Consider the following 23531-nt stretch of genomic DNA (forward strand, 5'->3'; position numbering starts at 1 on the left):
TATCAACATTTACAAACAAATACAGTTAATAATTCCTGTAAAATTTGGATGCTAAGAGGTTGATCCATATGGGACGTTTAGTCATCTGAAACGCACTACTGAATTACATCGTCGGTGTGAGGTCACTTTTTGCCACTGACGGCACTGGGACCGAAAATACGGTGGTGTGATCGATGCATTATCCCGATAGTTTGTGTGTAGACTTTGTAAACTGGCGACGTTTTTTTGCACGTTTCCCCAGATTACAATTGACCGTTAGAAGAAAAACTTTTTGAAAATACCCAAAGTCTAAGAAATTTGTGAGGTGATATCGAGTGGCGTGATCCACAGAGCGTTAATGTGTTGTGGGCATTTGTCTGCTCCTCCAGCTTCCTGCTTCACTTCACCATAACCCGGCCCACACTTGTGAGTGTGTCTTTTGTGTGTGGAGGGGTGTGCAGCGTGAGGCGTGCCTGTCACACTGATTGTCAGGGGAAGACTCAGTGATTAGGAAGGAGACAAACAAACACAGAAGGAGGGGAAGTGGCACAGAGATGATTCTGAGGAGCAGGTCTCTGAGGACTTGACTCTTCACTTGCTCTAGCAAAATTTTGGCAGGAGGCTGCAAACTTTCCGAGCCGCCCTATAGACACTCTGGGCTTCACGAGAAGGATTCTGGACTTAGATAAAGCTGAAATTCCAGATCTTCTGCCTTATGTTATCCGAACGGCTTGGAAGACGCAAGTAATACAATCTAAGAAGCTCAGCGGAGGGGCCGCCAGATGGGATCCGCTGCCCAAAAAATGGCAAAATCTAAGCACAACCAAGACAAGTGTTAAAGGTAGGTCACGATGGGATCTTCATGAGATCATACACGTCACAAGACTAGATTATCAATCTGGACAAAATCACGGCTTCGCTGCGGTATATAATATATACCCGTAGGGTCTCGTGTATCACACATATGTCACACATATGAGATTATATGTAGGGTTTTTGGAAAGGAACACAGTCGTTGGGATTGCGATGATATCCAGTTTTGGAAACCTTAAAAGACAAAAAAAAAAGGCGGATTCCACAGAATCCTCTCCAAATTTGACCCGTCATGTCATAAGGGCTGCAAAAAAAACGTGTGGCCAAAAAAATGCTACAAGAACCTCTTTAAAAAAAAAAAAGCCAAAAAATATGATTCCTGAAGTGGATTCCTCTTGAGATGTTTTGAGGATTTTGCCAAGTCCATAAAAAGTCTGTTTGAACATATCCTAAGGGTCTAGTGACCACCTGACAGAGTAGTATCGGATCAAGAAATAGTCAGGCCGGCTTCACACTCAGCGTATGAAAATACGGTCCGTATATTACGGCCGTAATACGCTGAAAAGTCCCGAAAATAGTGGTCCGTAGCTCCTCCGTAGGCAGGGTGTGTCAGCGTTTTTTGCGCATGGCATCCTCCGTATGTAATCCGTATGGCATCCGTACTGCGTGGTTTTCTTGCAGGCTTGCAAAACCAACATACCGCTATAGAAGTGATCCATGTGTCCCAAAAAGAAAAAATATATATATATACTGTCTATATATATATATATATATATATATATATATATATAATGTCAGTAGACACATATATGTATATATATTAATATTTTTTCCAGCGCTATACAGCTTGAAAGCCGGTAATTCAATTACCGGCTTTTTCTTTCTCCTTCCTAAAACCCGACATGATTTGAGACATGGTTTACATACAGTAAACCATGTCTTCTCTCCATTTTTTTTGCAGATTCCATACTACTAATGTCAGTAGAGTGTATCTGCAAAATTTGGCCGTTCTAGCTCTTAAAATAAAGGGTTAAATGGCGGAAAAAATTGGCGTGGGCTCCCACGCAATTTTCTCCGCCAGAGTAGTAAAGCCAGTGACTGAGGGCAGATATTAATAGCCTGGAGAGGGTCCACGGTTATTGGCCCCCCCCTGGCTAAAAATATCTGCCCCCAGCCACCCCAGAAAAGGCACATCTGTAAGATGTGCCTATTCTGGCACTTGGCCACTCTCTTCCCATTCCCGTGTAGCGGTGGGATATGGGGTAATGAAGGGTTAATGCCACCTTGCTATTGTAAGGTGACATTAAGCCTAATTAATAATGGAGAGGCGTCAATTATGACACCTATCCATTATTAATCCAATTGTAGTAAAGGGTTAAATAAAACACAAACACATTATTTAAAATTATTTTAATGAAATAAAAACAATAGTTGTTGGAGTATTTTATTCTACGCCCAATCCAGTCACTGAAGACCCTCGTTCTGTAAGTAAAAAAACATAATAAACCAACAATATACTTACCCTCCGCAGATCTGTAACGTCCAATGATGTAAATCCTTCTGAAGGGGTTAAAACATTTTGCAGCAAGGAGTTCCGCTAATGCAGGCTGCTCCTTGCTGCAAAACCCCGGAGAATGTAGGTAAATATAGATCAATGATCTATATTTAGCTTCATTTGCGGTGAGGCGCCCTCTGCTGGCTGTTCATAGATCGTGGGAACTTACCTAGAAAGCCTGGGAGCTCTAAACTAAATATTAATATATATACATATATGTGTCTCACTGACATATATATATATATATACCTATTCTATGTGTACACATTTATTCTACCTATTCTACTGTAAGCTGTCAGTGTGATTTTACTGTACACCGCACTGAATTGCCGGCTTTTCTCTGTAACAGCGCTGCGTATTTCTCGCAAGTCACACTGCTTGTCCGTGTGTAATCCGTATTTTTCACGCTTCCATAGACTTTCATTGGCGTATTTCTTGCGCAGTACGGTGACAAACGCAGCATGCTGCGATTTTGTACGGCCGTAGAAAGCCGTATAATACTGTTCAGTAAAATACGGCAGATAGGAGCAGGGGCATAGAGAATAATTGTGCCGTATTTTTTGCGAGTTTTACGGACGTAGTTTCTGCGCTCTTACGTCCGTAAAACTCGCAAGTGTGAAGCCGGCCTCATATGAAGTAACTAACCAGTGGCCACATGTCAGTGGTCTCCAATCTCCAACCTTAGGTCTGTTTCCACTTTAGACTGGGCCCTATCTGATGATCTGACAGGAAACTATCTCTGTCCCTTCACTTTGACCCCTCTCACTGTGGGCTAGTCACAAACATTAACTCTAACTCTCCCTACTGTCGGTCAAACTACAACACCGTCACTAATAACACATGTCATGATGCACGTTAAACATTACAAGAGTTTGCGTGTCTTCAAAGGGGAACATGGGCCGTATGTCCATCTCCTTACAACCACATACCACATCAAAATTGATTGTGCATGAAAAAAGAAAAAAAAAAAAAGCGCTTGCAAAAGCCCATGAAACCCAACTGCAAAAATTATTTTGGGCCCCAAAATACATGCACTTAGGGAAAAAAGTACCCAAAAGTTGTACAACCCCTTTAAGTCCATTAGAGGATGCGTTCCTGATTGACTATTATAAAGCTGCTCTGCCGCATGAGAGGACACCAGTAATATAAATGACTCATGTGTGTGGGGGCCTTTTTACAGATTTTTTTCTGTTCCCTCCCTACATAAGATTTTACCTTTTATTTTTATTAATTGGTAATTTTCGTGATTTGTTTATGAGTTATCATTAGGTTGAATGCATCTGGAACCTGACCTTGCTGGTCCTTCGAGAACTGGTATTTATTCCATTACAGAGCCTTCTATAGGACACTTTTGTATGAACTATATAAATAATGATATAGCCCAAGGCTAGGAACCATTCATCCATGTGTATCAAAGGTACTGAGCTCATTTATTGATATTTCATTATATTTTATTTTACTCTATCAGCGATGGGTACATTTTCCATTACCAAGCCTTCTATAGGGTAGTTTTGGATTAAGCAAAATGAATAATGATAAAGCCCCAGCCCAGGCACTATTCATCCATGTGTATTAAAGGTACTGAGCACAGTTATCGATAGCTCATTATTTCTAATTTTAGGATTAGCTTTACTGGTGTTTTAGCAATGTGTGTATTTTCTATTATGAAGCATTCTTTAGTTCATTTTCATTGAGTACGATAAATAATGATAAAGCCCTACTTAGGCACCATTCATCCATGTGTATTACAGGTACTGAGTTCAGTAATTTGGTAGCTCATTTTATCTGGTTTTAGGATTGGCTTTACTGGTGTTTCGGCAATGTGTAGATTTTCACAGATGGAGACTTCTATTGGACTGGGTGTTGAAAAAGTGGTTTCTATTAAAGTATTGCAGGAGGCTATTAGGTTATTTGCCCATTCAACCATCAATATTCATAGAATTGCTCATCTTTAGTTCTCATATAACACACAAAAGGACTGTGCTATTTCTTTATTAATACAGTTTTGGATGAGGAAAATAGATAATAATGATAAACCCAGACCAGTGATCATTCATCCATGGGCATTAAAGGTATTGAGCTCAGTTCATAGCTGATTATTCAGTCATGGTCGAAATTGTTGGCACTCTTGAAATAGTGTCCATAAAATAAAGTATTTTTCCAAGAAAATTATTGCAATTTCACATATTGTTATACACATGTTTATTTAATTTGTGTGTATTGGAACAACACAAAAAATATAAGCATTGTAGTATATCCATACTGGGCAAATGAAAGATCGAGACTATGGAAGCCGGTTGTACTGACACTGGGACTGCAGTGACCAATCTACTTTTAACACTGTAAAAGCCTTAATTACCAGAGATCTGATTAAAATCCTCCATTGTTGGACGTGATCAGACTATCTGTGTATTATTAATAAATGTAAGGTCATCCTCACTGATGAAATGTGTTGTTTTTCTTGCTGCAGGGTGATGTATGCATGCATTAGGAATGCCTTATGTGGATCGAAAGAACAGAACCTGTGGGTTTCTGGACATTGAAGATGCAGAAAGTGGGAGATTTCTCCGAAGATATTTTATCCTGGATACACAGGCCAATCATCTAATCTGGTACATGGATAATCCTCAGGTGAGCAATACAAAAGAACTACTCTGAACAAAAAAAAAAATAACCTTAAAGGCAGTATGTCAAATTTCTATGCAGCCTAGGATAGAATGGGATGCGCTAAGTTCAGGGATATATTATTTTCCATGATACGAGTGTTTCATTAAAAAATCTGTTTAACTGCTGAGAGAATGCCTGAGAGTCCTGCTTCTGTCCCTCCACATAGAGAAAGCATAGAAGTCCTGCTTTTCACTCCCACACAAAGACAAAACCTGTGAGTCCTGCTTCCTCCCTCCACATAGAAAAAATCTGGGAGTCTTGCTTCCCTCCCCATTCATACAGAAAGCATATGAGTCCTGCTTTCCCCTCCCACACATAAAGAAAGCCTGTGAGTCCTGCTTTTCTCTCCTACACATACAGAAAGCCTGTGAGTCCTGCTTTCCCCTCCCACACATAAAGAAAGCCTGTGAGTCCTTTTTCCCTCCCCGCACATAAAGAAAGCCTGTGAGTCCTGCTTTTCTCTCCTACACATACAGAAAGCCTGTGAATCCTGCTTTTATCTCCTACACATAAAGAGAGACTGTGAGTCCTGCTTTCCTCTCTGCTCATAAAGAGAGCCTGTGAGTCCGGCTTTCTTCTACTACACATAAAGCCTGTGAGTCCTGCTTTCCTCTCCTACGCATAAAGCCTGTGAGTCCTGCTTTCCTCTACTACACATAAAGAAACCCTGTGAGTCCTTCTTCCCTCCCCGCACATAAAGAAAGCCTGTGAGTCCGGCTTTCTTCTACTACGCATAAAGCCTGTGAGTCCTGCTTTCCTCTACTACACATAAAGAAAGCCTGTGATTCCTGCTTTCCTGTCCTATGCATAAAGAAAGCCTGTGAGTCCTGCTTTCCTCTATTACACATAAAGAGAGCCTGTAAGTCCTGCTTTCCTCTCTACACATAAAATGAGCCTGTGAGTCCTGCTTTTCTCTACTACACATAAAGAAAGCCTGTGAGTCCTGAATTTCCTCTACTACAAATAAAGAAAGCCTGTGAGTCCTGCTTGCCCCTCCTACACATAAAGAAAGCCTGTGAGTCCTGCTTCCTTCCCCACACATAAAGAAAGCCTGTGAGTCCTGCTTCCTTCCCTACACATGAAGAAAGCCTGTGAGTCCTGCTTTCTCCTACACATAAAGAAAGCCTGTGAGTCCTGCTTTCTCCTACACATAAAGAAAGCCTGTGAGTCCTGCTTTCTCCTTCTACACATGAAGAAAGCCTGTGAGTCCTGCGTTCTCCTACACAAAGAAAGCCTGTGAGTCCTGCTTTCTCCTACCATTCATGAAGAACGCATGTGAGTCCTGCTTTCTCCTACACATAAAGAAAGCCTATGAGTCCTGCTTTCTCCTTCTGCACATAAAGAAAGCCTGTGAGTCCTGCTATCCCCTCCCATTCATGAAGAACGCATGTGAGTCCTGCTTCCCTTCCTACTCAGTGAGTGACAGCGGCGAGTGGGCAGTATGTGGAAGTGATTTACTGAGAGAATTTTACAGCTTTCCTGAGAACTCTGTTTCCTCAATGACATACATTCCCTGGCATCTTTTCCTAGAATTCTGCATTGTACTGCTCCTCTGTTATTCCTCCTGGAAATCTTGTGATTAGGGTATGATCCTACACAGTTTCTAGGTTGTGCTTTTCGTGTCAGACTGTGTAAGAACACACCATATTGACAGGGGGAACGACAAAGTCCAGTTGCTAATTTCTTCCAACAGGAATAACAGAGGGAATAACATAATACAAAGCCCCTGGTAAAAAAATATCCAGAATTTATATTTTATAAAGAATACAAGTATATATTAAAACAGATATTTCAGTGACTAGCATAAAATAGGGATGCTCACTTTAAAGCGGTTGTTTGGATAAAGGGGTTGTCACGGGGACCCATACCGATCAGCATATCCGGGAATTTTTATCACCTAAGGGGCACTTTTATGCCGGTCACAAAATAGAGTAGCTGCTGTGGATGCTCCATTCATTTACTAGTGGGTTGTCGGAAAAAGCTGAGTGCATAGGCAATTACTGGAGGGTGATCAAGCTTGCCCACTGCCTCTCCATTTTACCGTGTATAAATTTTCCCCATTCTGCCCATCGTGCCCAGGCGGTTGGCCCCCACCAATCAACAAGTTATCCCCCATTCACAAGATAGGTGATAACTTATTTTCACTGGACATCCCCTTTAAGTCTTTGTGTCATGCTCCAACCTCTCCGTTTCGTCTGGAGTGCTTTTTTAAATACTCTGTGTATTTGTCACTGCCAAATCTGACTATATAGCGCCATAGCCCTACATAAGAAAAATAAACAATAAAAAGTCTAAGTTATAGTACATTTATCCTTAGGAAGTGGCAGGGATCAGCCTCCAGACTTAAAGAAAAACTAAACTTCTAATATGCGATTATTGATCAATCTTTGCACAGTTCTGAATCTTTGTAAACACCGTTACCTTATTTTGCTCCCTTTTCTCCCGTGCTGAGAGTCCTGTTTCACCTGCCCTGTTCATGCACTTAGAGCAGATGTTTTGAACTGCAGCTCTAGCAAATATCCATACTCTTGTGTGAGCTTCATTATTGATCAGTCTTTGCAAGGTTCTGAATCTATGTAATATACTCCGTTACCTTATCTTGCTTCCGTTTCTCCTAAACTCTATGCTGAGATTCCTGTTTCACCTGCCTTGTTCATGCACTTAGTGCAGCTGTTTTGAACTGCAGGTCTAGAAAATATCTATACTCTTGTGTGAGCTACCGTACTCTGCTCCCCTTCCATAAGATTAGACAGGCATAGTGTCTGATCATAGCGGAAGGGAGCAGAGATGATCACAAGATTGATCAATAATGAAGCTCACACAAGAGAATGGATATTTTCTAGACCTGCAGTTCAAAACAGCTGCTTTAGGCCGGTTTCACACGTCAGTGGCTCCGGTACGTGAGGTGACAGTTTCCTCACGTACCAGAGACACTGACTCACGTAGACAAATTAAAATCAATGTGTCTCTGCACATGTCAGCGTGTTTTCACGGACCGTGTGTCCGTTTGGAAAACACGGAGACATGTCAGTGTTCGTGGGAGCACCCATATTACACGGACCCATTAAAGTGAATGGGTCCGTGTAAAACACATACCGCACACGGATGCTGTCCGTGTGCAGTCCGTGTGCCGTGCAGGAGACAGCGCTACTGTAAGCGCTGTCCCCCCCGCGTGTGGTGCTGAAGCCGGTATTCATCCCTTCTACCCAGCAGCGTTCGCTGGAAAGAAGGAATGAATAATTTTTTTTTCTTTCCCCTTAAAAATAAAGTTTGTGCGTCCCCTCCCGCCTCCCATCCTCTGTGAGCACCCCCCCCCCCCCGCTTGCCAGGAAATACTCACTGACACCCAGCTCCAGCGATGTCTCTTCTCAGCGGCTGCAACCTGTGCTGTGTGAGCGGTCACGTGGTCCCGCTCATTAAAGTGAGGAATATGCACATGTTCCTCCCTGTAATGAGCAGGACCATGTGACAGCTCACACAGGGACTTCTGCCGGCGCTGAGAGGAGACATCGCTGGAGCTGCTGGGAAGAAGGGATGAATACCGGCTTCAGCACCGCACGCAGGGGACAGCGCTTAACTGTAGCGCTGTCTCCTGCACGGTCCGTGTGGTCCTCAGTCGGCACACGGCTACCACACGTGTGCCACACTGATGTGCTCCGTAAGCACACGGACATGGATAAATCCGGTACCGATTATTCCAGTACCGGAATTATCTGGACGTGTGGGACAGGCCTTAAGTGCATGAACAAAGCAGGTAAAACAGAACTCTCAGCATGGGGTGATTGAGTATATTACAAAGATCCAGAACTTTGCTAAGACTGATTAATAATGAAGCTCACACAAGAGGAATGGATATTTGCTAGATCTGCAGTTCAAACCAGCTTCTCTAAGACCATGAATAAGGCAGATGAAACAGGACTCTCAGAATTGGAGAAAAGGAAGTAAGATAACGCAATGGAGTATATTACAAAGCTTCAGAACCTTGCAAAGACTGACCAATAATGAAGCTCACATAAGAGTATGGATATTTGCTAGACCTGCATTTCGAAACATCTGCTCTAAGAGCATGAACAAGGCAGGTTAAACAGGACTCTCAGCACGGGAGAAAAGAAAGCAAAATAAGGTAACAGAGTATATTACAAAGCTTCAGAACCTTGCAAAGACTGACCAATAATGAAGCTCACATAAGAGTATGGATATTTGCTAGACCTGCATTTCAAAACAGCTTCTCTAAGAGCATGAACAAGGCAGATGAAACAGGACTCTCAGCGTGGGAGAAAGGGAAGCAAAATAAGGTAACGGAGTATATTACAAAGATTCAGAACTTTGCAAAGACTGAGCAATTAGGTTTAGTTACTCTTTACAGCTGCTACCACTGAAGAGGCGCCTCTCGGAGTCTTATTCTGCAGCACACGACGCTCTCTTCATGCCACTTCCTCTTCCGTTATTGAATTTACCAAACCTTCAGGAAAATGCACCAACTCTTGTCCTCCACAGCAGCATCTGGGGACAGTAATAATTCCTCTTTAAAGGAGCACAAAATATATTTAAAAATAAAAAAAATATATTGTCTCTTATACAAACATTGGTGCAGAGGGTGTATTGATTTTAATGTTACATCGAGGACAGGAAGAGTTGTCATGTGAACATTGATTAAAAAAATACAACTTTCTGATTGTGGTCAATTATAGCAGAAGCTTCTTACATTGGCGTATAGGCACGGCGGTGGTCCCCAGTTCTATAATGCCGGATGATCAGACCTTTACTGTATTTGGATTGCTTTATAGATTGGACACAATGGAGGGCCTTGCTGATCACGGGTTAATTTTAACAAGTAATTTTCTATATCTTTTTAAAACAGCTGTCCAGAATTAGAAAAAGAAAGTCTTTCTTTTCAGCGCCCCTCCTGTCTATGGGATGTGTCTGGCATTAGCGCTTTGCTGAATTTACATGAATCAGTATGAGCTGCAATACCAGACACTGCCATGGATAGAGGTGGCGCTGTTTCTGGAAAACAAACCCTGTTTATTAATAATTCTGGGTAGATAGATATATAGATGTTAATTATTTTCTTGTCTTTTACTTTTCAGAACCTGCCTCGAGGAGCCGGAGCGGTGGGATCATTAAAACTGACATATATATCAAAAGTAAGTATCCCCTCCCCCGAGGGAGCGCTCACACCATCCACCTACAATCGAGCAGAGACAGGTGACAGACCCTCTTTAAAGATGGTACATGACATCATAAAAGCATCCGTTTTCCTCCTGAAACAGCGCCACCCTTCTTCAGCTGGCCATCTCTGGTATTGCAGCAGAGCCCCAATTCACTTATTTTTTTGCAATACCAAACACAACCTATAGACAGGAGTGGCGCTGTGTGCAAGGAAACAGATTTCAGATTCAATGTAACCCTTGTCTATATAACGGTTAGCTGTGGCGCATGGGGCTGCTGTTTTTATCCACTTTCTTCTTCTTCTCTGAGTCCTGCGGCCGGCCGGGCTTCCTGTCTCTGTCTCAGGATATTTTTAGTGCCTTTAGTTCTTCACTTATTTTCGTCTTTCTTTAAACCACAAGAATGTGAAAGGTTATGACCAGTTCAGACATCAGTGACCATTGTCTGGAACAAAAAAAAAATGCTAAAAACCCTGAAAAACCAAATTTTTTTTTTTTTTAAATAAAATGGAAATTTTTAGGTTTTGTGTGCGAGAAAGTCAAATTTTAAAGAAACATCGACGTAAAATTAAGTTTATGACTGTCATTATGGAGGTGGCGGAGATGCTTTACTGCATGCACCAAATATGTGCACTTTAATTCTTAGTTATGTCAAGGCAACCTCAATGGGTAAACCGATTGTAACTAACCCTCTTCACTGCTGTGCTGTCGCGCACTACCTGTACAGTTTTTTTAGTGATTTATAGCTTTCTCTTCCTATGTTTATAGCTAAACTGTAAGCGGTGACGTCCTCTTACTATCCAGGTTCGCCATAATATAGCCGCTGCATTCTCTGCCTTGGCTTTTTTAGTGGCTCTGATCGTCCTTCCTGTTTGGCTGTGTTATAGCATGTGATGCGATAGCTGCAAGGACTTATACGCCAGTTTCCTTGGCTGATTAGTACCCAGTTTATACAATGAGTGTTTATAGATACCCTCATCATAAAGGCTTTATGGTGGGGTCCTCTTGGTCATTATTGGGTTTTATGGACTTTTTGAGTGTTCCTCGTCCAGGTGGTTTTTTTCTGAAGCACTTCATTCTGTGGGGATTTTCTACACTCTAAACTTCAGCTGCCAGTGGAGAAGGGTTTAGGGCATTTGTTGGTGGCTTTGGGGTATTTCATGCCAATTAAAAGGGTTTTACGAGACTCTGGAGGTTGTCTTATCAATATTATTTATCACCTATCTCTAGGAAAGTGCTAACTGCATGACTGTGGTAGTCTGACTGCTAAGGCTGTGTGCACTGCGTTTTACCTGCGGATTCCCTGCGGGTTTTCTGCGGATTTTGTACGGATTTCGCCTGCATTTTTACCCCTGCGGATTCCTATAACGGAACGGGTGTAAAACGCTGCGGAATCCGCACAAACAATTGACATGATGCGGAAAATAATCCGCTGCGTTTCTGCGTGGAATTTTCCCCAGCACGTGCACGGCGGATTTGGATTTCCATAGGTTTACATAGTACTGTACACCGCATGGAAAACTGCTGGGGATCCGCAGCGTCAAAACCGCAACGTGTGCACATAGCATAAAATGCCTACTGGTTCAGAGTATGTGCGTCCTGTGAATGGAGCAGTAGTGCAAATGTGTCAGCACTACTCCATTCACTTCTATGGGCCGATGAGAGCAGCATTGCACATACATGACCACTACTCCATTCACTTCTATGGGCCGATGAGATCAGTACTGCACATGCATGACCATTACTCCATTCACTTCTATGGGCCTATGAGAGCAGTATTGTACATACATGACCACTACTCCATTCACTTTTATGGGCCTATGTTGGCAGTATTGTACATACATGACCACTACTCCATTCACTTCTATGGGCCTATGAGGTCAGGATTGTGCATACATGACCACTACTCCATTCACTTCTATGGGCCTATGAGATTAGTATTGCACATACATGACCACTACTCCATTCACTTCTATGGGCCTATGAGATCAGTATTGCACATACATGCCCACTACTCCATTCACTTCTATGGGCCTATGAGATCAGTATTGCACATTAGAGTTGAGCGACCTTGACCTTTTTAGAGTCGAGCCGGGTTTTGCGAAACCCGACTATGTCCAAAGTCGGGTCGAGTGAAATCGGCCGATTATGACGTAAAGTCGGGATCGACCGAAACACGAAACCCAATGCAAGTCAATGGGGCAGCATAGTCGGCAGTGAGTGGGGGCCAGGAAAACACCTAGAGTGCCCATTTTAATGTCAAAACCATCCATTCTTCTTAATGAAGCTTGTCAAGCGTAATTTACCTTATAATAATTGGAAGGCATTTGAAATTGGGGGTCATTTGGCTAAAGTTGTGGGGGGTAGGGCTGGTTCAAGTAATTAGTGGGCCCAGGAAATCTGGACCACGTCACGGCAGTGGAGCAGGGAGAGGTAAGTATTTCAACTTTGCAAGTGCTGTGAACCTGAGCAAGCAGGGGGGGCCCACTCGTTGGCATTGGCACTGGCACAGGGCCCCTCAAAGTACAGCGGTGTGTTTGCACGGCGGGGGCGCCTCCCACCGGCAGCAACACTTTTGCGTACTATGAGAGGCCCTGTGCCAGTGACGTCGCCAACTAGTATTCCTCCCCCCACCTGATGAAGGAACCTGCACTTTCATCTGCACCTTCCTCTTTGTCCCCGTGTAAGGTGGTATGGTATGCGGGAAGAGCAACCTGACTTTCAGCAGGGTCACAATGTTGTTGTGTAGCGTGCACGGGGAATGTTGCGTTATGGGTCAATGTACCAGCAGACTCATCTATCACTGGCTGGGCAATGGGCACGATGAAGTGGAAACACAGATATAGGCCCAAAGAAGAAAGTGGGCTAAATGCAGTTCAAAATTGGTAACACAGGAATAACCAGGGGGCATTGCAGTGGAGGACAACTGGAATGAGAGGCTGACACAGAGAGTAGGGCCAAATCAGTAAGTAGTCGAAATGCAGTTCAAAATTGGCAACCGTAGTAAACAGGCGGCACAGCTTTGTTCAGTGGAGGAGAACAGCAAGGAGTGGCAGACACCGATAGTAGGCCCCAAACCAACTAGTACGCCAAATGCAGTTGTTCCATTTAACCACAATTTAATGAGAGCCTGAAGATAGAAGCTCAGGAAAGGCAACCTGGGGAACACCTTGGAGTGTAACACACCATCTCTCTCCACCCCATACCCATTTTGTATGGCCTAATGCAGTGTACTTTTCTACAACTACTAAACGAGAGTCGGAAGACCGAAGCAATGGCAAGGAAACCTGGGGAACACCTTAGAGTGTAACACACCCTCTCTCTACACCCCATACCCAATTTGAAGGCCTAATGCAGTGTAGTTTCCAAGAACTACTAAACGAGAGCCGGAAGATCGAAGCTCAGGAAAGGCAACCTGGGGAACACCTTGGAGTGTAACACACCCTCTCGCTACACCCCATACCCAATTTGAAGGCCTAATGCAGCGTAGTTTCCAACAACTACTAAACGAGAGCCGGAAGATCGAAGCTCAGGAAAGGCAACCTGGGGAACACCTTGGAGTGTAACAAACCCTCTCTCTACACCCCATACCCAATTTGTAGGCCTAATGCAGCGTAGTTTCCGACAACTACTAAACGAGAGCATGAAGATCGAAGCTCAGGAAAGGCATCCTGGGGAACACCTTGGAGTGTAACACACCCTCTCTCTACACCCCATACCCAATTTGTAGGCCTAATGCAGCGTAGTTTCCGACAACTACTAAACGAGAGCCGGAATATCGAAGCTCAGGAAAGGCAACCTGGGGAACACCTTGGAGTGTAACACACCCTCTCTCTACGCCCCATACCCAATTTGTAGGCCTAATGCAGCGTAGTTTCCGACAACTACTAAACGAGAGCCGGAATATCGAAGCTCAGGAAAGGCAACCTGGGGAACACCTTGGAGTGTAACACACCCTCTCTCTACACCCCATACCCAATTTGAAGGCCTAATGCAGTGTAGTTTCCAAGAACTACTAAACGAGAGCCGGAAGATCGAAGCTCAGGAAAGGCAACCTGGGGAACACCTTGGAGTGTAACACACCCTCTCGCTACACCCCATACCCAATTTGAAGGCCTAATGCAGCGTAGTTTCCAACAACTACTAAACGAGAGCCGGAAGATCGAAGCTCAGGAAAGGCAACCTGGGGAACACCTTGGAGTGGAACACACCATCTCTCTACACCCCATACCCAATTTGAAGGCCTAATGCAGAGTAGTTTCCAAGAACTACTAAACGAGAGCCGGAAGATCGAAGCTCAGGAAAGGCAACCTGGGGAACACCTTGGAGTGTAACACAACGTCTCTCTACACGACGGAAGGGCTGATTCTTAGGAAGGAAGGCTGTTGGAAATAAGCATTGCGCGTCCGAGGGTGATTATATTCTTATTAGGTATATACTCACCCTCGGACGCGCCCTGCTTCTTTATTTGGAATGAATGTTTATTTGCAATGTGGTGTTGACTTTCTCTATTATTTTGGTAATTAATGATTTTATTATTTTCATTATTTTGCATCTTCTCGGCAATAATATAAAGAAGACGCGACAGGACAACACTCGGTGGATGCCATATGTGTGTTTTCAATTTAAAAAAACTTTCAGTTAACTACTTGCAGGAGAAAGTAATTGTAGCTGGTGGCCATTTTTAGTACTGTACCAGATTAGAGTTGTGTGTTTGTTTTTAATGTTAAAATGTCTGCATTTGATATCTCACCAGTATTTTCTTTTTTATAAGCAAAATACTTATTTTTATATTTTCTGATGTTGGTTCCAGGGGTACACGGCCAGCAGTGCCCTGGTCAGTGTAGTAGTAGTTGAAAGAATGGACCGCAGACAGGCATCGAAGGCCTAAAATAATAACACATGGCTGTAGGCAATTTTAAATTGGTTCCAGGGGTACACGGACAGCAGTGGTGTGGTCAGTGGAGGCCTAGTGGAAGGAGTGACCGCAGACAGGCATCGAAGGCCTAAAATAATAACACATGGCTGTAGGCAATTTTAAATTGGTTCCAGGGGTACACGGACAGCAGTGGTGTGGTCAGTGGAGGCCTAGTGGAAGGAGTGACCGCAGACAGGCATCGAAGGCCTAAAATAATAACACATGGCTGTAGGCAATTTTAAATTGGTTCCAGGGGTACACGGACAGCAGTGGTGTGGTCAGTGGAGGCCTAGTGGAAGGAGTGACCGCAGACAGGCATCGAAGGCCTAAAATAATAACACATGGCTGTAGGCAATTTTAAATTGGTTCCAGGGGTACACGGGCAGCAGTGACCTGGTCAGTGTAGTAGTAGTTGAAAGAATGGACCGCAGACAGGCATCGAAGGCCTAAAATAAAAAAATTGGGCTGGCTGTAGGCAATTTTAAATTGGTTCCAGGGGTACACGGGCAGCAGTGACCTGGTCAGTGTAGTAGTAGTTGAAAGAATGGACCGCAGACAGGCTTAGAAGGCCTAACATAACAAACTTGGGCTGGCTGTAGGCACTTTTAAATTGGTTCCAGGGGTACACGGGCAGCAGTGGTCTGGTCAGTGGAAGTCTAGTGGAAGGAGTGACCGCAGACAGGCTTCCAAGGCCTAACATAACAAACTTGGGCTGGCTGTAGGCACTTTTAAATTGGTTCCAGGGGTACACGGGCAGCAGTGGTCTGGTCAGTGGAAGTCTAGTGGAAGGAGTGACCGCAGACAGGCTTCCAAGGCCTAACATAACAAACTTGGGCTGGCTGTAGGCACTTTTAAATTGGTTCCAGGGGTACACGGGCAGCAGTGGTCTGGTCAGTGGAAGTCTAGTGGAAGGAGTGACCGCAGACAGGCTTCCAAGGCCTAACATAACAAACTTGGGCTGGCTGTAGGCACTTTTAAATTGGTTCCAGGGGTACACGGGCAGCAGTGGTCTGGTCAGTGGAAGTCTAGTGGAAGGAGTGACCGCAGACAGGCTTCGAAGGCCTAACATAACAAAATTGGGCTGGCTGTAGGCACTTTAAATTGGTTCCAGGGGTACATGGGCAGCAGTGTATGGTCAGTGGAAGTCTAGTGGAAGGAGTGACGGCAGACAGTCTTCGAAGGCCTAACATAACAAAATTGGGCTGACTGTAGGCACTTTTAAATTGGTTCCAGGGTAACACGGCCAGCAGTGGCCTGGTCAGTGTAGTAGTTGTAGAAAGAAGGGACCGCAGACAGGCTTCGAAGGCCTAACATAACAAAAATGTCAAAACAATGGTATTGTCAGTGCCAGGCATTGAAGGATGTCAGCGGCTAGACTACACATTGGTGAAGCTGTGAGAGATAATTTTGCTAGTGGTAGAGCACTGTTTGAGCTGGGGGGGGGAACTGTCTTGTGGCCGGCGGTACAGGCACAGGGCCCCTCATATTACAACGGTGTGTCTGACGTTGGGTGCGCACCACCACCGCCAGAGACACTTTATTGTACTATGAGGGACCCAGTGGCAGTGCCGTCGACCAAAAGCGGCCACACCCACCTCTTCAGACAAACAGCACTCTCAAGGGTCCAAGCGCAAAGTGGCGATAGCACGGCCCCGTGTGGGGAGTTTGGCCATTTCGTGAGGTGGAAACATGTCGTATGCTGGACAATCAGGTGAAGAAAATTACGAGATTGGAAAAGTCATTCAGAATAGTCCACAGGCAAGACCTTTTCATAGGAAAGCTAGGTGTCAGCCGGGCAGGGTGGGGCAAAAGATTTTGAAATCCAGTTGTGGTTCATTTTAATGAAGGTTAGATCATCTACATTTTGGGTAGCCAGACGAGTCCTTTTTTCTGTTAGTATTGAACCTGCAGCACTGAATACTCTTTCTGATAGGACACTAGCTGCCGGGCAAGCAAGCTCCTGCAATGCATATTCTGCCAATTCTGGCCAGGTGTCTAATTTGGATGCCCAGTAATCAAATGGGAATGACGGTTGAGGGAGAACGTCGATAAGGGATGAAAAATAGTTTGTAACCATACTGGACAAATGTTGTCTCCTGTCACTTTGAATTGATGCTGCAGTACCTGTCCTGTCTGCGGTCATAGAAAAATCACTCCACAACCTGGTCAGAAAACCCCTCTGTCCAACGCCACTTCTGATTTCTGCCCCTCTAACACCTCTGGTCTGCTGGCCCCTGGAGCTCGTGTGAGAACGATCACGGGCGCTGTGTGCAGGGAATGCCAGAAGCAAACGGTCAACAAGAGTTGATTGTTTTGTTGCTAATATTAGTTCCAAGTTCTCATGTGGCATAATATTTTGCAATTTGCCTTTATAGCGAGGATCAAGGAGGCAGGCCAACCAGTAATCGTCATCGTTCATCATTTTTGTAATGCGTGTGTCCCTTTTGAGGATACGCAAGGCATAATCCGCCATGTGGGCCAAAGTTCCCGTTGTCAAATCTGCGGTTGTGCTTGGTTGAGGGGCAGTTGCAGGCAAATCTACGTCACTTGTGTCCCTCAAAAAACCAGAACCCGGCCTTGCCACGCCACCAATTTCCCGTGCCCCCGGGAAAGCTTCCTCATTAAAAATATACTCATCCCCATCATCCTCCTCATCCTCCACCTCCTCTTCGCCCGGTACCTCGTCATGTACACTGCCCTGACCAGACAATCGCTGACTGTCATCAAGGCTTTCCTCTTCCTCTGGTGCAGACGCCTGATCCTTTATGTGCGTCAAACTTTGCATCAGCAGACGCATTAGGGGGATGCTCATGCTTATTATGGCGTTGTCTGCACTAACCAGCCGTGTGCATTCCTCAAAACACTGAAGGACTTGACACATGTCTTGAATCTTCGACCACTGCACACCTGACAACTCCATGTCTGCCATCCTACTGCCTGCCCGTGTATGTGTATCCTCCCACAAAAACATAACAGCCCGCCTCTGTTCGCACAGTCTCTGAAGCATGTGCAGTGTTGAGTTCCACCTTGTTGCAACGTCTATGATTAGGCGATGCTGGGGAAGGTTCAAAGAACGCTGATAGGTCTGCATACGGCTGGAGTGTACAGGCGAACGGCGGATATGTGCGCAAAGTCCACGCACTTTGAGGAGCAGGTCGGATAACCCCGGATAACTTTTCAGGAAGCACTGCACCACCAGGTTTAAGGTGTGAGCCAGGCAAGGAATGTGTTTCAGTTGGGAAAGGGAGATGGCAGCCATGAAATTCCTTCCGTTATCACTCACTACCTTGCCTGCCTCAAGATCTACAGTGCCCAGCCACGACTGCGTTTCTTGCTGCAAGAACTCGGACAGAACTTCCGCGGTGTGTCTATTGTCGCCCAAACACTTCATAGCCAATACAGCCTGCTGACGTATGCCAGTAGCTGCCCCATAATGGGAGACCTGGTGTGCAACAGTGGCAGGTGCGGATGGAGTGTTTGTGCGACTGCGGTCTGTGGACGAGCTCTTGCTTCTGCAGGAGGACGAGGAGGAGGAGGAGGAGGGGGTGCGAACGGCTACAGACAACTGTTTACTAGACCGTGGGCTAGGCAGAACTGTCCCAAACTTGCTGTCCCCTGTGGACCCTGAATCCACCACATTTACCCAGTGTGCCGTGATGGACACGTAACGTCCCTGGCCATGCCTACTGGTCCATGCATCTGTTGTCAGGTGCACCTTTGTGCTCACAGATTGCCTGAGTGCATGGACGATGCGCTCTTTAACATGCTGGTGGAGGGCTGGGATGGCTTTTCTGGAAAAAAAGTGTCGACTGGGTAGCTCGTAGCGTGGTACAGCGTAGTCCATCAGGTCTTTGAATGCTTCGCTTTCAACTAACCGGTAGGGCATCATCTCTAACGAGATTAGTCTAGCTATGTGGGCGTTCAAACCCTGTGTACGCGGATGCGAGGCTAAGTATTTCCTTTTTCTAACCATAGTCTCATGTAGGGTGAGCTGGACTGGAGAGCTGGAGATCGTGGAACTAGCGGGGGTGCCGGTGGACATGGCAGACTGAGAGACGGTGGGAGATGGTATTGTTGCCGCCGGTGCCCTAGATGCAGTGTTTCCTACTACGAAACTGGTGATTCCCTGACCCTGACTGCTTTGGCCTGGCAAAGATACCTGCACAGATACAGCAGGTGGTGCGCTAAATGGTGGTCCTACACTGCCGGAAGGGATGTTGCGTTGATGACTAGCTTCATTGGCCGAGGGTGCAACAACCTTAAGGGACGTTTGGTAGTTAGTCCAAGCTTTCAAATGCATGGTGGTTAAATGTCTATGCATGCAACTAGTATTGAGACTTTTCAGATTCTGACCTCTGCTTAAGGAAGTAGAACATTTTTGACAGATGACTTTGCGCTGATCAATTGGATGTTGTTTAAAAAAATGCCAGACTGCACTCTTTCTAGCATCGGATACCTTTTCAGGCATTGCAGACTGAGCTTTAACCGGATGGCCACGCTGTCCTCCACCAGGTTTTGGCTTTGCCACGCGTTTTGGGCAAGATACGGGCCCGGCAGATGGAACCTGTGGCGATGTTGATGCCTGCTGCGGCCCCTCCTCCTCCTCTGCTTCAGAACTGCTGCCGCCTGCACCCTGTTCCCCCAATGGCTGCCAATCGGGGTCAAGAACTGGGTCATCTAATAACTCTTCTTGTACCTCCTGCGCAACTTCGTCTGTGTCACCGTGTCGTTCGGTGGTATAGCGTTCGTGATGGGGCAACATAGTCTCATCAGGGTCTGATTCTTGATCAGCACCCTGCGAGGGCAATGTTGTGGTCTGAGTCAAAGGACCAGCATAGTAGTCTGGCTGTGGCTGTGCGTCAGTGCACTCCATGTCAGATTCAATTTGTAATGGGCATGGACTGTTAACTGCTTCACTTTCTAAGCCAGGGACGGTATGTGTAAAGAGCTCCATGGAGTAACCCGTTGTGTCGCCTGCTGCATTCTTCTCTGTTGTTGTTTTTGCTGAAGAGGACAAGGAAGTGACTTGTCCCTGACCGTGAACATCCACTAACGACGCGCTGCTTTTACTTTTACCAGTTTCACGAGATGAGGCAAAAGAGCTAGAGGCTGAGTCAGCAAGATAAGCCAAAACTTGCTCTTGCTGCTCCGGCTTTAAAAGCGGTTTTCCTAATCCCAGAAAAGGGAGCGTTCGAGGCCTTGTGTAGCCGGACGACGAACCTGGCTCCACAGCTCCAGACTTAGGTGCAATATTTTTTCCCCCACGACCACCTGATGCTCCACCACTACCACTACCCTCATTACCAGCTGACAATGAACGCCCCCGGCCACGACCTCTTCCACTAGACTTCCTCATTGTTTTAAAAACGTAACCAAACTAACGTTATTTGTTGCAGTCACACAACTTACACGGTGAGCTATAACTTCAGTATGATTTAGCTACCCCTTTACAGGTTGGTGAGACCACAGCGAAAATCAGGCCCAATGTTACACACTCTTTTTTTGGTGGCTGCAAATTAGAGAGATGCCCCACACGCAGGACTGTCACTGAAGCACAAATGTTAATATTAATGTCACACTATTATTTTTTTTTTATTTTTATTTTTTTCAGGAACACTTTAGAAACCCCCCAAAAAAAAAAAAATAGATTTTTGCAGGGAGAATTTAGAAAACAAATGTAACAAACTATATGCTTTCTATGGGCCACTGAGTGAGAGATGACGCACACAGGAATCAGGAGTGGCACACAAGCCCAGAGGCCAATATTTTTCTACCAATGATTGATGGAGTTATTTTCTCTGGTAGATTTTGGAACCCAAATCAAGGAAAAAAAATGTAGGCTTTCTATGGACCACAATTGGAGAGAGAGAGAGAGAGAGATGGCACACCCAGGAGTCAAGACTGGCACACAAGCAGAAAGGCCAATATTAATCTCCCACTGTTTTTTTTTTTTTTTTTTTTTTTTCAGGGAGACTTTAGAAAAAAAAATAATAAAAAAAATATGATTTTATCAGGAAGAATTTAGAAACCAAATAAAATAAAATGATTTTTTCAGGGAGAATTTATAAAACAAATAAAAACAAAAATAGGCGTTCTATGGCCCACTGACTGAGAGATGACGCACACAGGAGTCAGGAGTGGCACACAAACCCAGAGGCCAATATTTTTCTACCAATGATTGATGTAGTTATTTTCTCTGGTAGATTTTAGAACCCAAATCAAGGAAAAAAAATATAGGCTTTCTATGGACCACAATTGGAGAGAGAGAGAGAGAGAGAGAGAGAGAGAGAGAGAGAGAGATGGCACACCCAGGAGTCAAGACTGGCACACAAGCAGAAAGGCCAATATTAATCTCCCACTGTTTTTTTTGGTTGTTTTTTTTTTTTTTTTTTTCAGGGAGACTTTAGAAAAAAAAATAATAAAAAAAATATGATTTTATCAGGAAGAATTTAGAAACCAAATAAAATAAAATGATTTTTTCAGGGAGAATTTATAAAACAAATAAAACCAAAAATAGGCGTTCTATGGCCCACTGACTGAGAGATGACGCACCCAGGAGTCAAGACTGGCACACAAGCAGAAAGGCCAATATTAATCTCCCACTGTTTTTTTTGGTTGTTTTTTTTTTTTTTTTTTCAGGGAGACTTTAGAAAAAAAAATAATAAAAAAAATATGATTTTATCAGGAAGAATTTAGAAACCAAATAAAATAAAATGATTTTTTCAGGGAGAATTTATAAAACAAATAAAACCAAAAATAGGCGTTCTATGGCCCACTGACTGAGAGATGACGCACCCAGGAGTCAAGACTGGCACACAAGCAGAAAGGCCAATATTAATCTCCCACTGTTTTTTTTTTTTTTTTTCAGGGAGACTTTAGAAAAAAAAATAATAAAAAAAATATGATTTTATCAGGAAGAATTTAGAAACCAAATAAAATAAAATGATTTTTTCAGGGAGAATTTAGAAAACAAATAAAACCAAAAATAGGCGTTCTATGGCCCACTGACTGAGAGATGACGCACACAGGAGTCAGGAGTGGCACACAAACCCAGAGGCCAATATTTTTCTACCAATGATTGATGTAGTTATTTTCTCTGGTAGATTTTAGAACCCAAATCAAGGAAAAAAAATATAGGCTTTCTATGGACCACAATTGGAGAGAGAGAGAGAGAGAGAGAGAGAGAGAGAGAGATGGCACACCCAGGAGTCAAGACTGGCACACAAGCAGAAAGGCCAATATTAATCTCCCACTGTTTTTTTGGTTGTTTTTTTTTTTTTTTTTTCAGGGAGACTTTAGAAATAAAAATAATAAAAAAAATATGATTTTATCAGGAAGAATTTAGAAACCAAATAAAATAAAATGATTTTTTCAGGGAGAATTTAGAAAACAAATAAAACCAAAAATATGCGTTCTATGGCCCACTGACTGAGAGAGAGAGAGAGATGGAACGCTTAGTACTGGCACACAAGCCCAAAGGGCAATATTAATCTCCCTTTTTTTTTCCAGGGAGAATTTCTGAAACCCAAAAAAAAAATAAAATAGGCTTTCTATGGCCCACTATTTGTGAGAGAGATGGGACGCTCAGGACTGGCACAGATGGCACGCTCAGGACTGGCACAGAAGCCCAGAGGCCAATATTAATCTCCCTTTTTTTCTGGGAGAATTTATAAAACCAAAAAAATATTTAAATAGGCTTTCTATGGCCCACTATTTGTGAGAGAGATGGCACGCTCAGGACTGGCACAGATGGCACGCTCACAACTGGCACACAAGCCCAGAGGCCAATATTAATCTCCCTTTTTTCAGGGAAAATTGATAAAACAAAAAAAAAAATTAAATAGGCTTTCTATGGCCCACTATTTGTGAGAGAGATGGCACGCTCAGGGCTGGCTGGCACAGATGGCACGCTCAGGACTGGCACACAAGCCCAGAGGCCAATATTAATCTCCCTTTTTTTCTGGGAGAATTTATAAAACCAAAAAAATATTTAAATAGGCTTTCTATGGCCCACTATTTGTGAGAGAGATGGCACGCTCAGGACTGGCACAGATGGCACGCTCACAACTGGCACACAAGCCCAGAGGCCAATATTAATCTCCCTTTTTTCAGGGAAAATTGATAAAACAAAAAAAAAAATTAAATAGGCTTTCTATGGCCCACTATTTGTGAGAGAGATGGCACGCTCAGGGCTGGCTGGCACAGATGGCACGCTCAGGACTGGCACACAAGCCCAGAGGCCAATATTAATCTCCCTTTTTTTCTGGGAGAATTTATAAAACCAAAAAAATATTTAAATAGGCTTTCTATGGCCCACTATTTGTGAGAGAGATGGCACGCTCAGGACTGGCACAGATGGCACGCTCACAACTGGCACACAAGCCCAGAGGCCAATATTAATCTCCCTTTTTTCAGGGAAAATTGATAA

The 23531-nt window shown here is 44.2% G+C and overlaps 1 protein-coding gene across 2 annotated transcripts in view; it reads left to right on the forward strand.

Moving 5' to 3' along the window:
• Window positions 1-420: 420 nt before the first annotated feature.
• Window positions 421-23531, forward strand: part of PLEKHA2 (pleckstrin homology domain containing A2) — a 127440-nt gene continuing 104329 nt past the window's right edge. The window contains exons 1-3 of one of the 2 annotated variants that reach the window (XM_069766866.1): window positions 421-820; window positions 4818-4978; window positions 10105-10161. In XM_069766866.1, the coding sequence (XP_069622967.1) occupies window positions 4826-4978; window positions 10105-10161 (210 nt within the window). In that variant the 5' untranslated portion in view covers window positions 421-820; window positions 4818-4825. The remainder of the gene's footprint in view (window positions 821-4817; window positions 4979-10104; window positions 10162-23531) is intronic. The other variant, XM_069766865.1, reaches the window with a different exon arrangement.

The sequence above is a fragment of the Ranitomeya imitator genome, chromosome 4 (assembly GCF_032444005.1).
Source record: "Ranitomeya imitator isolate aRanImi1 chromosome 4, aRanImi1.pri, whole genome shotgun sequence".
Classification (NCBI taxonomy): Eukaryota; Metazoa; Chordata; class Amphibia; order Anura; family Dendrobatidae; genus Ranitomeya; species Ranitomeya imitator.